Here is a 15,991-nt window from a genome sequence, read left to right as displayed (position 1 = left end):
TACCGACGCACCTAATATGTACGCCTGGTGAGTGAGTGAGATATACCTCCTCGCCCGATTTAGGTGTTCATATGAATGTGAACGTGATCACTCCCAAGGAAATTGTGAAAATATAATAGTTGATCACATATGCTGCAACAAATGAACGCAAAAGTTTCACAATTACACAGTTTCTCTGTGATGTGTCAGAAAATATGTTTTTACCTTTTTTTAAGTTGCGTTCCATCTTGGAAGTTTTGACTCTTGAATTCCTTTGTTGTAACTCAGTTCACACTCGTTTATTTGTTGTTTTCATTTCTGTTCAATAATGGCTCAAATGGCTCTAAGCACTATAGGACTTAACATCTGAGGTCATCAGTCTCCTAGATTTAGGACTACTTAAAACTAACTAACCTAAGGACATCACACACATCCATGTCCGAGGCAGGATTCGAACCTGCGACCGTAGCAGCAGCGCGGTTCCGGACGGACGCGCCTAGAACCGCTTGGCCACAGCGGCCGGCTTCATTTCTGTGAGTCGTCTATGTAGTATCTCGCCTGCTCTTACAATTTGTCACATTTATTTGCGACGGTAACGTATTCTTACCACATGATTCATATTCTGTAAACGATGTGTTGTATGATAACTGCCAAGACTACAGAAAGAGAACAAACATTTAGTGGCCGGACGGACATTCATAATGTCGTGGAAATAGATAAATAAATAAAAATAAATGGTAAAAAAGCAGCTAAAACCTTTCGTTAAAAATGGGACCGCGAAGGAGTCCTTCGTGAAGTAACTGTGTATTTGTTATTACGGGCAGTCACTGATTACAGTATGAAATATTTTCCTGGCTAGTACCAATGTATTTTAAACTTGTTTTAGATTCAGTTTTCATTTCACTGGCCTCAAATTTCAACCATGGCCTATCTTAACAGGAGGTAGAGAACTGCTTCAGCACGTCATATGTTACAGTTTACTGCGAATTAGTCACTTAAAAATAGGTGTTCCAAGTGTCGTCGTCGCATTTGCATGCAATACTGGACTCGTCTGTGCAGTGAGTTTCTTCCAACACAAAGCACTATCTCGTAAGACTTGACAAGACTGCAAATTAGCTGCTCTAGTTCTTCTTCCGTATCAAAGTGCTGTACACTTTGAGATGACCCCAGACAGAAAAATCCAGAGGATTGAGGTCAGGTGAAAAGCCAAGGTAGAGCTACTGCTACACCTGTCCGTCTTGGGCCATTATGTCGTCTTACACCTGCATCAAATTTGCCGGTGGTCCATTATGCATCTGACATAGTTCTAAACCATGGGCCACGGGGGGAAATTTGAACTCAGTTAGATGGGGACGTAATCGAAAAGTTTACAGTTCATATACATTTGTACTAACCATGACAATATTTCATACTGAAGTCAAAGGCGGCTCATAACCACGAGTTCGCACTCACAAACGGTTCTTTGGCGGAACCATGTTTACTGGACCATTTTTGCTTGTAACAACGTGTATTTTCGCCCGTGTCAGTTTTCACCATTAATTACGTTACATGCTGAATAAAAGTGTTCTATGTTGTTATGCATGGTTAAGCTGTCAGCTAGCCTGTCGTGGGTGAGCAGTCATTGTTCATTTCTGCCGCAGATGTTCACCTGTTTGAGATGACTAATAAGTTACTGACTATTATGACACAGCAAGTACAGTTGTGATTAAACGGCTGTGTAAAGAGGCATCCTAGATTTTCTTTTAAAAGGTCAGACACTGTCCGTTTCCTTAATTAAGAGCTGCAATTCTGAAGTACTAACGACAACTGTGAAAGCGAGATCGCCAGCACAGCTGAGACGTTGGAAGTGTCAGGATGAGTTTTACCAACATTGAGGGATGTAATATATATTCTAACTACGAGTTTGTTACGGTCTCCTTCGATGTAACATGAAGTATGGTGGGCTGTCTGCTAATGCCCCTCCATTGCAGATTGCCGAGTAAAGTGATGGCGCCGGCCGAAGTGGCCGTGCGGTTAAAGGCGCTACAGTCTGGAACCGCAAGACCGCTACGGTCGCAGGTTCGAATCCTGCCTTGGGCATGGATGTTTGTGATGTCCTTAGGTTAGTTAGGTTTAACTAGTTCTAAGTTCTAGGGGACTAATGACCTCAGCAGTTGAGTCCCATAGTGCTCAGAGCCATTTTTTTAAAGTGATGGCTCTACACAGTTCTACGTGCCTTAATAAAAGCAAGTCTTCTGGTCCAGACTGTATACCAATTAGGTTGCTTTCAGAGTATGCTGATGCACTAGCTCCATACTTAACAATCATATACAATCGTTCGCTCGACGTAAGATCCGTACCCAAAGACTGGAAAGCTGCGCAGGTTACACCAATATTCAAGAAAGGCAGTAGGAGTAATCCACTAAATTACAGGCCCATATCATTAAAGTTGATACGCAGCAGGATTTTGCAACAGATACTGTGTTCAAATATTATGAATTGCCTCGAAGAAAACGGTCCATTAACATACAGTCAACACGGATTTAGAAAACATCGTTCTTATGAAACGCAACTAGCTCTTTACTCGCACGAAGTGTTGAGTGCTATTGACAAGGGATTTCAAATGGATTCCGTATTTCTGAATTTCCGGGAGGCTTTTGACACTGTACCACACAAGCGGCTTGTAGTGAAATTGTGTGCTTATGGAATACCGTCTCATTTATGTGACTGGATTCGTGATTTCCTGTCAGAGAAGTCGAAGTTCGTAGTAACTGATGGAAAGTCACCGAGTAAAACAAAAGTGATTTCTGGCGTTCCCCAAGGCAGTGTTATAGGCCATTTTCTGTTCCTTATCTATATAAACGATTTGGGAGGCAGTCTGAGCAGCCGTCTTAGGTTTTTTGCAGATGGCGCTGTCGTTTATCGATTAGTAAACTCATCAGAAGATCAAAACAAATGGCAAAAAGATTTAGAAAAGATATCTGTATGGTGCGAAAATTGGCAATTGACTCTAAATAACGAAAAATGTGAGGTCATCCACATGAATGCTAAAAGGAATCCGTTAAACTTCGGTTATACGATAAGACAGTCAAATCTAAAGGCCGTAAATTCAACTAAATACCTAGGAATTACAATTGCGACCAACTTAAATTGGAAGGAACACATACAAAATTTTGTGGGGAAGGCTAACCAAAGACTGCGTTTTATTGACAAGACACTTAGGAAAAGTAACAGATCTAGTAAAGAGACTGCCTACATTACGCTTGTCCGTCCTCTTTTAGAATACTGCTGCGCGGTATGGGATCCTTACCAGGTAGTATTGACGGAGTGCATCGAAAAAGTTCAAAGAAGAGCAGCACGTTTTGTACTATCGCGAAATAGGGGAGAGACTCACTGAAATGATACAGGATTTGGTATGGACATCATTAAAACAAAGGCGTTTCTCGTTGCGGAGGTATCTTCTAACGAAATTCCGACCACCAACTGTCTCCTCCGAATGCGAAAATATTATGTTGACGCCGCCCTACATAGGGAGAAACGATCATCATGATAAAATAAGGGAAATCAGAGCTTGTACGAAAGATATAGGTGTTCGTTCTTTCCGCGGGCTATATGAGATTGGAATAATAGAGAATTGTGAAGGTGGTTCGATGAACCCTCTGCCAGGCACTTAATTGTGATTTGCAGAGTATCCATGTAGATGTAGATGCCTGCCTCCTTCTCTAAATCTAACAGCACCAACTGTAGTCATTCCTTGAAACATGCAACTGCGGGCCACTTATATACCATACAAGCAAACTGCAATGCCGTTGGTGCACATGTGGCATTCTTACGCAGCACTACTGTGCATTAGACACCGGCGCCCAGGTAGATATGTTCCTTGACTTCCGGATAGCACTCGATACAGTTCCGCGCTGTCTCCTAATGGACAAAATACGAGCCCAAGGAGTATTATACCAGCTGTGTTAGTGGACTGAAGACTTTCCAGCAAACACAGCATATCGTTCTCAACGGAGAGAAATCTTCAGACCTAAAAGCAACTGTGCGGATACCCCAACGGAGTGGTGTAGAACAATAACTTTTCCCAATATATATGCAAATGGTATTTGTGGATAACGTTGTAAATTCCATCAGCCTTATCGCGGAAGATGCTGTTGTATACAGACAAGCTGCAATGCTAGAAAATCGTATAAAATTTCAGGAAGACTTCCCGAGAAAAGAAGTATATCGTAGGGATTGGTAACTAACCATTATTATGAACAATTGTAATGTCTTGTGCAAAAATACGCAATTGCAGAAAAAATCAGTGCAAGCTGTCACATTCGTTAAATATCTGGGAGTATTTGAAAGGAACGTTTTAAAATGGAACGACCACATTACAGAGTCGTAGGTAGGGCTTATGTCAGCCTTACATTCACTGGAAGAATTAGCAGAAATGTTGGCTACCCACGAAGGACGTTTTTTACACACCCGTCGTTCGACAAATACTTGAGTTCTGCTCGTCAGTCTGGGGATCCGTATCAGACAGGATTGATAGGGGAAACAGAGAACATCCGAAGAAGGGCTGCAAGTTCCACCGCGGTTTCATTTAGTAAGCGCGACAGCGACACGGATATTTTCATGTAACTCTAGTGGCACACGCTACACCAGAGGTGTTGTGGATAAAGATTTCAATTGGCCTGAGCACTATGGAACTTAACTTCTGAGGTCATCAGTCCCCTAGAACTTAGAACTACTTAAACCTAACTAACCTAAGGACATCACACAAATCCATGCCCGAGGCAGGATTTGAACCTGCGACCGTAGAGGTCGCGCGGTTCCAGCCTGAAGCGCCTAGAACCGCTCGGCCACAATGGCCGGCGATAAAGATTTGATTTACTGTTAAAATTCCATGAACGTACGTTCCTAGAAGACAGTTTACAGCTTATACGGATACTTACCAAGAATCATTCTTCCCGCGGACCATTCGCTACTGAAAGAGGAAAGGGAGAGAGTGACACAGGCACACAAGGTACTCTCCGTCACACACCGTAAGGTGACTTGTGGAGCACACATGTAGATGTACTGTGACCTCAGCAGAACCGCCTTGGTGCCTATTATTTCACAGCCTCTCGAATTATTCCTTTTTTTGCGATTTTTCCATATTTTGTGGAAAACTACATGGTTTGCAGCTTCTGAGCTCAAACGTAATCGGACATACCGATCAGAATGATTTTCTCCAATATCACCGATCATTCGAAATCGACACCCTTCGTTTCTGACCCAACATCTTGCAAAGCCTTGGATCAAGCCCATAGTATCATTTCATTACCTGAATTATCGCTTTCGCCTGCAACAGCGTAGTATTGTAAATAACATTGTTGGCTTGTTAGCGTTCCGTGATTTTTAACACACTTTGTTCCGTGACTTTACTAACGATTTTTTTTTCTGATAGTAGACTTGACTATGGAAGACGTATTTACAAAGGAGGTATACTTTTATTGTTAAAAAAGAAACGACAGCCGCCATTGCTGCGTGATATAAGAAAACATTAATTTTTGTCAGTAGACGCTCTTGTAAGAAGCTGAATCTTGCTGTTGTGGTCTTCAGTCCAGAGACTGGTTGGATGCAGCTCTCCATGCTACTCTATCCTGTGCAAGCTTCTTCATCTCCAAGTATCGACTGCAACCTACATCTTTCTGAATCTGCTTCGTGTGTTCATCTCTTGCTCTCCCTCTACGATTTTTACCCTCCACGCTGCTCTCCAGCACTACATTGGTGATCCCTTGATGCCTCAGAACATGTCCTACAAACCGATCCCTTCTGTTAGTCAAGTTGTGCCACAAATTTCTCTTCTCCCCCATTCTATTCAGTACCTCCTCATTAGTTATGTGATCTACCCACCTAATCTTCAGCATTCTTCTGTAGTAGCACGCTTCGAAAGCTTCTATTCTCTTCTTGTCTAAACTATTTATCGTCCATTTTTCACTTCCACACATGGCTACACTCCACACAAATACTTTCAGAAACGACTTCCTGACACTTAAATCTATACTCGATGTTAGCAAATTTCTCTTCATAAACGCTTTCCTTGCCATTCCCAGTCTACATTTTATATCCTCTCTACTTCGACCATCATCAGTTATTTTGCTCCCCAAGCAGCAAAACTCATCTACTAATTTAAGTGTGTCATTTCCTAATCTAATTCCCTCAGCATCATCTGATTTAATTCGACTACATTCCTTTATCCTCGTTTTGCGTTTGTTGATGTTCATCTTATATCCTTCTTTCAAGACACTGCCAATTCCGTTGAACTGCTCTTCCAGATTCTTTGCTGCCTCTGACAGGATTACAATGTCATCGGCAAACCTCAAAGTTTTTATTTTTTCTCCATGGATTTTAATTCCTACTCCGAATTTTTCCTTTGTATCCTTTACTGCTTCCTCAGTATAGGGATTGAATAACGTCGGGGATAGGCTACAATCCTGTCTCGCTCCCTTCCCAAGCATTGATTCCTTTCTGTGTCCCTCGACTGTTATAACTGCCATCTGGTTCATGTACAAATTGTAAATAGCTTTTCGCTCCCTGTATTTGACCCCTGCCACCTTCAGAACTTGAAAGAGAATATTCCAGTCAGTATTGTCAAAAGCTTTCTCTAAGTCAAGAAATGCTATAAACGTAGGTTCGTCTTTCCTTAATCTATCTTCTAAGATAAGAAGCTGAATATATACTGTAATAGTTGAACACTGAGAAGAACGTTGTTATGAAATAATAATTCTTATCTTAAAAGATAAAATTTTTCTCATTTCTCAAGTGAATATTATTCTCACCTTTTCCCTCCTAGTAATTGCGATGCAAAGCGCAAGCAAGCAGAAGACTTAGGTTTTTGAATGCTAGGTAGTACTGTGCGATCGCTGTTTAATAACACGGTCGTTTGGAACGAACAGATTCTCTTTTGTGACAAGCGAAAATTTGTGGAACTTGCCCTACGGTCACAGAGTATCGTAGTTGTTCAGAATCGTATCCGTCTGACTTGCTCTTCAATAACAGCGTCAAGAATTTTCCAGAGCTACATTACGACGCAGATCTTGAAAATATGTTTCTTACGCTGGCTGTTAAGAAGAACTTTAACCTTGGGTACGCTCGATTGCATTCCGGAGACGCCATGCATTACTGAAAAATTGATAATTTACTCTTTTTCAGCCAGGAAGACAGTAATTAAGATCCACAGCACTAAATATTTTATTTTCGATGGAAAGGTCAATTTCAATTTTCATATTCAAAAGTAACACCAAAGGACAGATTTATTTATTACTAGTACTAGGAAGGAAAGAGGACCTTGTAAGAGTAGGGAACAGTAGTTACAATTAATTTTTCACCGGGAAGTTTCGAGGCTGCCGGTCTGTTTGTTCTTTTTGCTCTTATCAGGAATACTTGATAATTTTTCTAGTGGCCATGCGAGGGTCAGTATTGTGGAAAAAGGCTCTTTTATATGGGAAAATCATATCTAATATTGTTCAAGCACACGGATACAAAGTACAGTGAATGACGAAGCAGACTATGGTCCACACGTACATTTATACGGATTTTTTGTTATAATTCGACAGGTAGCTGGACATGAACTATGACAGGACACAGGAACTAAGAGCATTTTCTTTTCTCTTTTGAGGTGGAGAATGGTTTTTGCGGAAATCACAGTTTTCACAGTCTGGCGGGATTGTGGCTTGTGGTGCTATACACATAGAGAAAGACTGAAAATTAAGAAGATAATTATCTTGAGAAATCATTCACTATTTTACTTAACCTCTACGCGAGATTTTCTATAATATTTTCTAATGTATCGTATGCTTGCTGAGATTATTTTGTGAATAATGTAAACTTATTTGCATATGTATTGGTCGTATTCTTCTTCAAAAAGTAATTCGTATTGAAAACATTTAAAAAAATATATATAAAAAATTGAAATATCTGCTTCTTTTCTTGTACGGTCAAATTAAGAAAATAGTTCCAACTTAAAGCAAGTAGTAAAGGAAACCAAAAACAAATCTGGAGTAGGAATTAAAGATCAGGGTGAAGAAATAAAAACCCTGAGGTTTACCTAAGGCACTGTAATTCTGTTAGACACAGCAAAGGACTTGGAAGAGCATTTGAACGGAATGGTCAGTCTTGGAAGGAGGATACAGGATGAACATCAACAACAGCAAAAAAAGTTTAATGGAATGTAGTCGAATTAAACCAGTTAATACTGAGGGAATTATATTAGGAAACGAGACACTACAAGTAGATGGGCAGCAAAATAACTAATGGTGGCCGACGTAGAGAGGACATATAATGTTGACTGGCACTGCCGAGAAAAGCATTTCTGAAGAAGAGAAATTTGTTAACATAGAATATAGATTTAACTGTTAGGTAGTCTCTTCTGAAGGTGTTTGTGTAGAGTGTAGCCATGTATGTAAGTGAACATGAACGATAAAACGTTTATGTAAAAGAGAAAAGATGCTTTCGAAATGTAGTGCTGAAGAAGAAAGCTGAAGATTAGATAGCTCGATCACGAAACTGATGAGGAAGTAATGAATGGAATTGGGGAGAAAAGAAATTTGTTGTACAACCTGACTAGAAGAAGGTATCGGTTGATATGACCCATTCTGAGACATCAAAGGATCACCAAGGGAAGAGTAGGGGAATAAATGATGTAGGGAGTGCACGAGATGAATATAGTAAGCAGATTCAGAAGGATATAGGTTGCAGCAGTTATTCGGAGATGAAGAAGCTCGCACAGGGTAAAGCAGCACGGAGAGCTGCATCAAATCAGTGATGTATCGGGATGTTTGGAACCAAGTAGCCAAATGGCTGAATGATCATCCTTCTATTGACTGGTTGTGGCAACAATTTCTGTCGGTAGGTGAGGGTCCAGGAGGACTGCCTGCACCTATATCTCACACCGATAGCGGACATTTGATGTTACACTCTCGAAAAGAGAATCCCATTCCAATTGCATTCTGCTCTTGCAGCAGGTACATGAACCATGATATCATGAAGCACTGTGCGCAGAAGTCTGGACGAAAGTGACATGTGTAAGATGCGGTCTACGACGCTTGTACCGTCAACCGTTCATCCCTGGCGGAACCGATTTAGTTAACAACGATCGTATTTCCCGTTTCTACTTTTCAAAATGACTACAGGCTTATTTTGTTAAGGGGAGAGGCTGCAAGCTGTTCACGTGCATCTTACAAAGAAACTCCCCATCGCAACCCCCCTCAGATTTAGTGGAAACAGGGCCCAGTGGACGGCCGTCAAAAACTGAACACAGATCAAGCATGACAGTAAGAAGGTGTATTGAACAGCGAAAAAAGAAGCAAAATAGAAACGGCGAACGGTGAAAATCCCGGAAGTGCAACATGGGGTGCTATTAAACAAGCAAGGCGTCATGGTTAGCCGGCACGGTAGCGCAACGTGTTCGGTCGGTGGGTTAGTTGCCCTCCGTAATAAAAAACTGGGTAAAAGGATCAACAGTCGACTTGAAAAAGTGGCATGGAATATCCTCCAGGAACAAACAGAACGAACAATATCGAACAAAACGACATTAAAAAAAAAGTGGCCGTAGTGTTGGACTGCGAAGAGGGCGAGCCGTGTTTGTAGTTACCCAGTGTCTTTTTTTTTTTTTTTCACTGCTCGCTGTAACGTATGTAACGTCCGTGTTTGCAACAGCGAGGTGTAAGGAAGGGACCTGTAATGAAAGTTGATTCTGCACGACTAATCTATTAGCAGCAAAAAAGGAAGTGGCTTTCGAATGGCAACCGCAAACGTTTGGTGACAAAGCGACAAGTCAACCGAATCCTCCACAGGAAAGCATGTCTGGTGTGTCATGCACGGTATTAGTGACAGCACGTGTGTCGTATGACAGGAATCGCTTACCGACGCACCTAATATGTACGCCTGGTGAGTGAGTGAGATATACCTCCTGCCCGATTTAGGTGTTCATATGAATGTGAACGTGATCACTCCCAAGGAAATTGTGAAAACATAATAGTTGGTCACATAAGCTGCAACAAATGAACGCAAGAGTTTCACAATTACACAGTTTCTCTGTGATGTGTCAGAAAATATGTTTTTACCTTTTTTAAGTTGCGTTCCATCTTGGAAGTTTTGACTCTTGAATTCCTTTGTTGTAACTCAGTTCTCACTCGTTTATTTGTTGTTTTCATTTTTGTTCAATAATGGTTCAAATGGCTCTAAGCACTATGGGACTTAACATCTAGGGTCATTAGAAGGCAAAGGGTCATTAGAAGGCAAAGTAGCGGTTGCTTTTTTTTACAGACTTCCGGAAAGCTTTTGACTCAGTACAAGATCAAAGCTTATTCATGAATAAGTGATATTGTGGGATATCAAACGAAGTTTGTTAATGGGCTGAGGCTTTCTTGATTGGGAGGACGGAACATTTTATCCTGGATGGAGAGACGTTGACAGAGCATAAATGGAAAGATTAGGCATTTGCTTTAAATGTTCAGAAATGTAAAAGTTTGCATTTCACAAAACAAAAACAAAATAGTAGTATGCTATAACAATAGTATCAATGAGTCACTGCTGGGATTGGTGAACGCATAGCTTGGTGTAACAGTATGAAGGAACATAAAATGGAATGATTACATTGTGGTTCAGTCGCAGGTAAAGCAGGTGACAGTCTTTGGTTCATTAGCAGGGTACTGGGAGAATGGAGTAGTCTACAAAAGAGACTGCTAACAAAAAAATGGTGCAATTAATCCTAGGATGGTATGCCGAATCAAGCCAATTAGTACTAAAAGGGAATATTGGACTTACACAAAGTCCCATGGAATATTGTTGTGGGAAAACTGAAAAAGCAGTTTTAAGAAAGACACTAGCTCTTCCATGGATGGCTACTTACAAAGTTTCTATAACCAGTAATAAGTGAGGAATCTACCACATCGTTATTTCGTTTCTCCCGCCCTCCTCTCCCATACAGATCGCCATACATGGCTAGACAAATTACAACGCACACAGAGGCATTTAAGGAGTCATACCTCCTCAGCGCCGTATGGGACTGGAACAGAAATAAACCATTTTATGAAACACTCTCCGCCATGTACTTCGCAGTGATTTGCATTGTACATTGTCTCACAAAAAAGGGTGCATCTAGAAAGCATGGTGCAATGTCAGTGTAACATAGAACACATCTGCGCCGTCGGTGAATATGTAAATGATTAGAGCTTAATTCTTTGTGACAAGTAGAACCGACACCAGATTGCATTGGGTTGTTCGTGTTTAATGATGTTACCAGGCATGGTAGGTTATATAAAGGATGTGAATACCGTCAGATGTTGAGTGATCACTGAGAAGGACGTGGAGATGCCCCATACTCGTGTGAAACAACGTTATCAGTATCTGACAGTTTGAAAAAGGCCTCATTGTGGGCCTTTGTTTGGCCAGCTGATCGAATCAAGCAATATCTAGATTTGCGGGGTATCGGATGTGAGACTGGCCCAATGTTGGGCTGCATGGGGACCTAAGAGTGGGTATAGGTGTCGCAAAATTTCTGGTTGGCCACGTGTGATCAGCACAACGGAGGATCGACATATAGTGCACCAAACAAATCGTAACTCTTTCACACCGATGGCTGCCGTCCGAGATCAAGTAATGGATTCCCTGCAACATTTTGTGTTATCGTGCACTATTGGTTGGGTTGTAGCAGCTACCAGACTGGGGAACTATCATCTCATGCACAGGCTGCTGTTGACACCACAACACAAATCGCTGTATATGGGTGGTCCCGTGACTGGGAAGCATGGTCTGCTGATGAATGGCGTCGCACTGCGTACCCCAGACGACCAAGGTGACAAAATGGTGCGAGCTGCCACTAGTCCAATATTTTGGAGAATCACAGTAATGTCACAGCTGGCATCATGCTAAGGGGAGCTATGGTGTATGACTCCAGGTCGTAACTGGTAGTGATTGATCGGAGTCCGACAGCTCAACAGTAGGTCATGGACATCGTGCATCTACATGTTTTAGCTCTCCAGCAACAGTATCGTCGTGCAATTCTGTAGCAAGACAATGCTTGTCCTCGCATGGCATATACTACTATCAATTGTCCACATGATGTTGAGGTACTCCAATGGCTAGTAAGATACCCAGATCTGTTCCTGATGGATCATGTGTGGAACCAGTTCTGACGTCAACTGCGTCCCAGTGTCAGTATCCAGGATGTGGAGGACCATTTAGAGCAGTTGTGGGCCGATTTGCCTCAAGAGAGCATACAACGGCTTTATGACACGCTTCGAACTGAACCAGTGCATTCATCCAGGTCAGAGGGACAGCAGTGTCTTCAGATAATTAGGATTATGCTGTCAACTTATTTGTAAATTTGACCAGATTCTGTAATTACTGTAATAACGTCGCATATTCTCGCAACCAGTGAAGTTCCATTTCGTTTCGTCCTGCCCTGCCGGAAGTTTAATCTTTTTTTGCCAAGCAGTGTATTTTCGCAGAGTGGGTGAGGCGCGCTTACCTGCCGTAGCGCGTGTCGGCGTCGGGCGGCTGGTCGCGGCGCTCGAGCGAGATGGCGTAGCCGAAGTCCTTGTCGTGGAAGGGCGCCGTGGACTCGGTGCGCGGCTCGTCGTCGTCGCTGGGCTCGTGGGCGGGCAGCGGGGCGCGCGTGCGCTCCCCCGGCGGGCCGCCCTCCTCCTCGTCGTCGCCCAGGTCGGGCAGGTTCTCCTCGTCGTCGGCGAACTTGATGTCCGTGAAGCGGTGCAGCCAGCGCTGCCCCACCGGGCCTTTCTTCCGCGCCGGCGGCACCTGTTGCACAAGCGACGACTAGGGCTCAGCCGCGCACCGGAACCGCCGGCATTGTTCGCTGCAGCGCGTTCACACGCCGTGTGGCAAGCGCGCCTAATCTGGCAGACGTGGTCACTCGTATGTCACCCTGCTCGCGGGAAAAACGCGGGAGACTGCTCGTGGTGCTGTCAGAATGATTTGCGAATAATGCCGTTTCTATTACTTGACGCTTTTAAAAAATTATTTGATTATTTCACGACATATTTTAGCTGATATCATCATCAGATGCTTAATTAATTAATTAATTAAGGAAAAGTAATATATATGTCTGAAACGCTTGTCGTGATGTTGTAGGACAGATTGTACTGAGACATAAATGTTAAGGAAAAAATGCGGTACGTTGCGCCGTTTCGGAGTTATTTAGCATTGAAGTTAGCCAATAAGGTCGTTGCGCGCGCGAATTCAAGTTTCTGCTAACCAAAAAAGCACTCGTTAGGTAACACCGCCCCTGGCAGGCCGCTTGAATGTGAGCGCGCGACGCCCCGATTGGCTACATTCAGTGCTTAATAACTCGGAAACGGTGCAACGTATCGCATTTTTTCCACAACATTTATGTCTCAGTACAATCTGCCCTACAACATCACGACAAGCGTTTCAGACATTTTCTGACCACCATATATATATATATATATATATATATATATATATATATATATATATATATATATATAACGACTCTGTGGGCTTTATGCAGCTCACAGTCCCTTCAGAAAGAACGCGCAAGATTTTCGTATTCTCTTGCTCGCTAGGCGCAGACGATTAGCCCCACAGAAAAGATTAACAGGACCTTTTTGTAGGAAATTCAATATAGTTAATTTTTGTCCTGGGTGGCCGTGCGGTTCTAGGCGCTACAGTCTGGAACCGCGTGACCGCTACGGTCGCAGGTTCGAATCCTGCCTCGGGCATGGATGTGTGTGATGTCCTTAGGTTAGTTAGGTTTAAGTAGTTCTAAGTTCTAGGGGACTGATGACCTTAGAAGTTAAGTCCCATAGTGCTCAGAGTCATTTGAACCATTTTTTGAGATACTTTTTCGTTAGAGGCAGCAGTTTTCGAGTTATTCAAGAAAAACGTACAAAACTGACCTTCAAGCACGTTTGTCAACTGAAAAACAGTGGCCTCCAACGAAAACATATCCCAGCACAAAATTTGACGGTATTAAATTTTCTGCAAAAGGTCCTGTTAATTTTTTATGAAGGACTAATAATTTGTGCTTAGTGAGTGAGAGAATATGAAAATTTCGTGCGTGGGTTTTGAAAGTATTGCGGGTTGCATAAAACCCATAAGTAGGAGCAGTTGAGTCACCTGTTATGTATATGAGAGCTTTCTTTTTTTTTTTTGTCAAGGCCTGGTGTGTAGTGAAATTAAAACAACAGTGAAAATCCAGTGAAGCTTTGCACAGATGTGTTGCGCAGTGCCTAAAGTATGACCGTGGATCGCGTCACGTCGTATTTTTCTGTTCTGAGCGCACAGTGAGCACATAAAGATGTACAGAACAATGTAGATAAGAGGTAAGGAGTGTGTGGTCTACATGATATGAAAAAAAAGTGATTGGAAAAGAAAAAAGGAAAAAATCAATTGGAAAGTCATGAAACAGGTGTAATTTTAAGAACTGTGTAAACAGAAGTGAAAGTCATAGGAGAAAATATAAGCTACTTAGCTTGGCAATTAAAGTGACATAACAGACAGCGATAAAAGTCGATCAGAGCAGTTTGCCAACAAACTTTTCATGGGTTGCTTGGAGGAGGCTTTCCTGGAATCCATGTCTTCAGCCACTCGTTTCGTTTAGATACATTGATGATGACTACCATATGGACTCATGGTGAGGCCGACCTGCTAAAATTCCTAGAATATCTGAATACCTTCTCCCTATCAAATTTCACATGGTACTATTATGAGTCCCATGTCACTTTTCTTGATGTTGATCTTGTCCTCATCGAAGGCCACCTACTCTCTTCCATCCACATTCAGCATACCAACAAACAACAGTACCTACATTTTGACAGTTGCCATCCATGTCAAACATTCCCTCCCATACAACCTCGGCAAACTTGGTGTTTGTTGGATGCAGACGCTTTACAGCAGTCAGAGAAAGATACGAATGCCAGCCGATAATCTTGTTCAGCGAGTGTATCAGGCGATTCGAGAAATTCGTCTACGGAGGGTAATTCAGAACCTGCGAAGAGGAACGTTGTCACCAGGCATTGTCTACTTCGTGACAAAGCTAGGCCGCACACTGCAGCAGCAAAAAAGACGCTTCCGCAGAATTTTTGATGGAAACTGTTTGAGCACCCGTCGCACAGACCGGACTTGAATGCCTCTGATTTTCATCTCTTTGCTCATACGAACAGGTGGCTACGAGGACAGAGTTTCGGCACAGACAACGATCTGTACTCGAGCAACGAGAATTGGGGGAAAGTATAGGTGGCTGCCTTCTATGATGAGGGTATTGGTCAGTTGGTGCCACGCTACGACAGATGTCTAAGTAGGAGCAGTGACTGGGTAGAGAAGTAGCTGGAAGGTGTAGCTAAATGTAGCAAACAAAACGTTTTTGATTTGCATTGTGATTTCCATTTCGCGACCAATTTCACCTTCGGGGAGAAAAATAGCTTACGTATATACATGGTATTTCAAAGCCTTCGTATCAAACGTCTAGGGACGTTAGATCACATCACGGGTAAAAAATTTTCTTAGAGACAAAAATCTTCGATGCTGCTTTCTGGCAACGCTAGGCATCTTTTAATATTGGGTATGCCCCAAAGAGGGAGCAGGATACAGGCACACTGCAGCATGTGTATGCAGTATGTGTTGCCTTGATTCCAATCATGGGCTCTGAGTTCGCGATTCGCTTCTAATATACATTGCTTAAGGTTTTCGTATTGAAAATCACTCTATCAGTTTACTGAGGTAAGTAATATGCAGATGCAGCTCATATGGCTATTTCGATAAAATATCGTCCTTGTAAAGCTGACGAATTCAATAAAAAGGATCACAAGCGTAACGTGCACTTACTGTTTCTAAAACAGATCTTTGTGTAAACTTTACCTCATAGCTTTGTGAGTTTTAAGGGCATAAAACCCGGAATAAATAGTTTTATTTGTCTGGAGCTCTTACTACGAAACTACTGTGCTTCAAAGCGTTAAGTTTAGATCGATTTGTAAACGTCATAAGCTTTTGCATAAGTTTACAAGAGTCTTTCTTCTTTCAT

At 42.2% G+C, this 15,991-nt stretch overlaps 1 protein-coding gene across 5 annotated transcripts in view; it reads right to left on the bottom strand.

The window, feature by feature from the left end:
• LOC124613013 (titin) overlaps positions 1 to 15,991 on the bottom strand; it is a 475,930-nt gene that overhangs the window by 101,000 nt on the left and 358,939 nt on the right. For all 5 annotated transcript variants that reach the window (XM_047141586.1, XM_047141596.1, XM_047141570.1 and 2 more), the window contains one exon: positions 12,461 to 12,747. In XM_047141586.1, coding sequence (XP_046997542.1) covers positions 12,461 to 12,747 — 287 coding nt within the window. The remainder of the gene's footprint in view (positions 1 to 12,460; positions 12,748 to 15,991) is intronic.

The sequence above is a fragment of the Schistocerca americana genome, chromosome 1 (genome assembly GCF_021461395.2).
Source record: "Schistocerca americana isolate TAMUIC-IGC-003095 chromosome 1, iqSchAmer2.1, whole genome shotgun sequence".
Classification (NCBI taxonomy): domain Eukaryota; kingdom Metazoa; phylum Arthropoda; class Insecta; order Orthoptera; family Acrididae; genus Schistocerca; species Schistocerca americana.
Note: the sequence above shows the minus strand (reverse complement) of the source record. Positions and strands in the feature narration are given on the sequence as shown.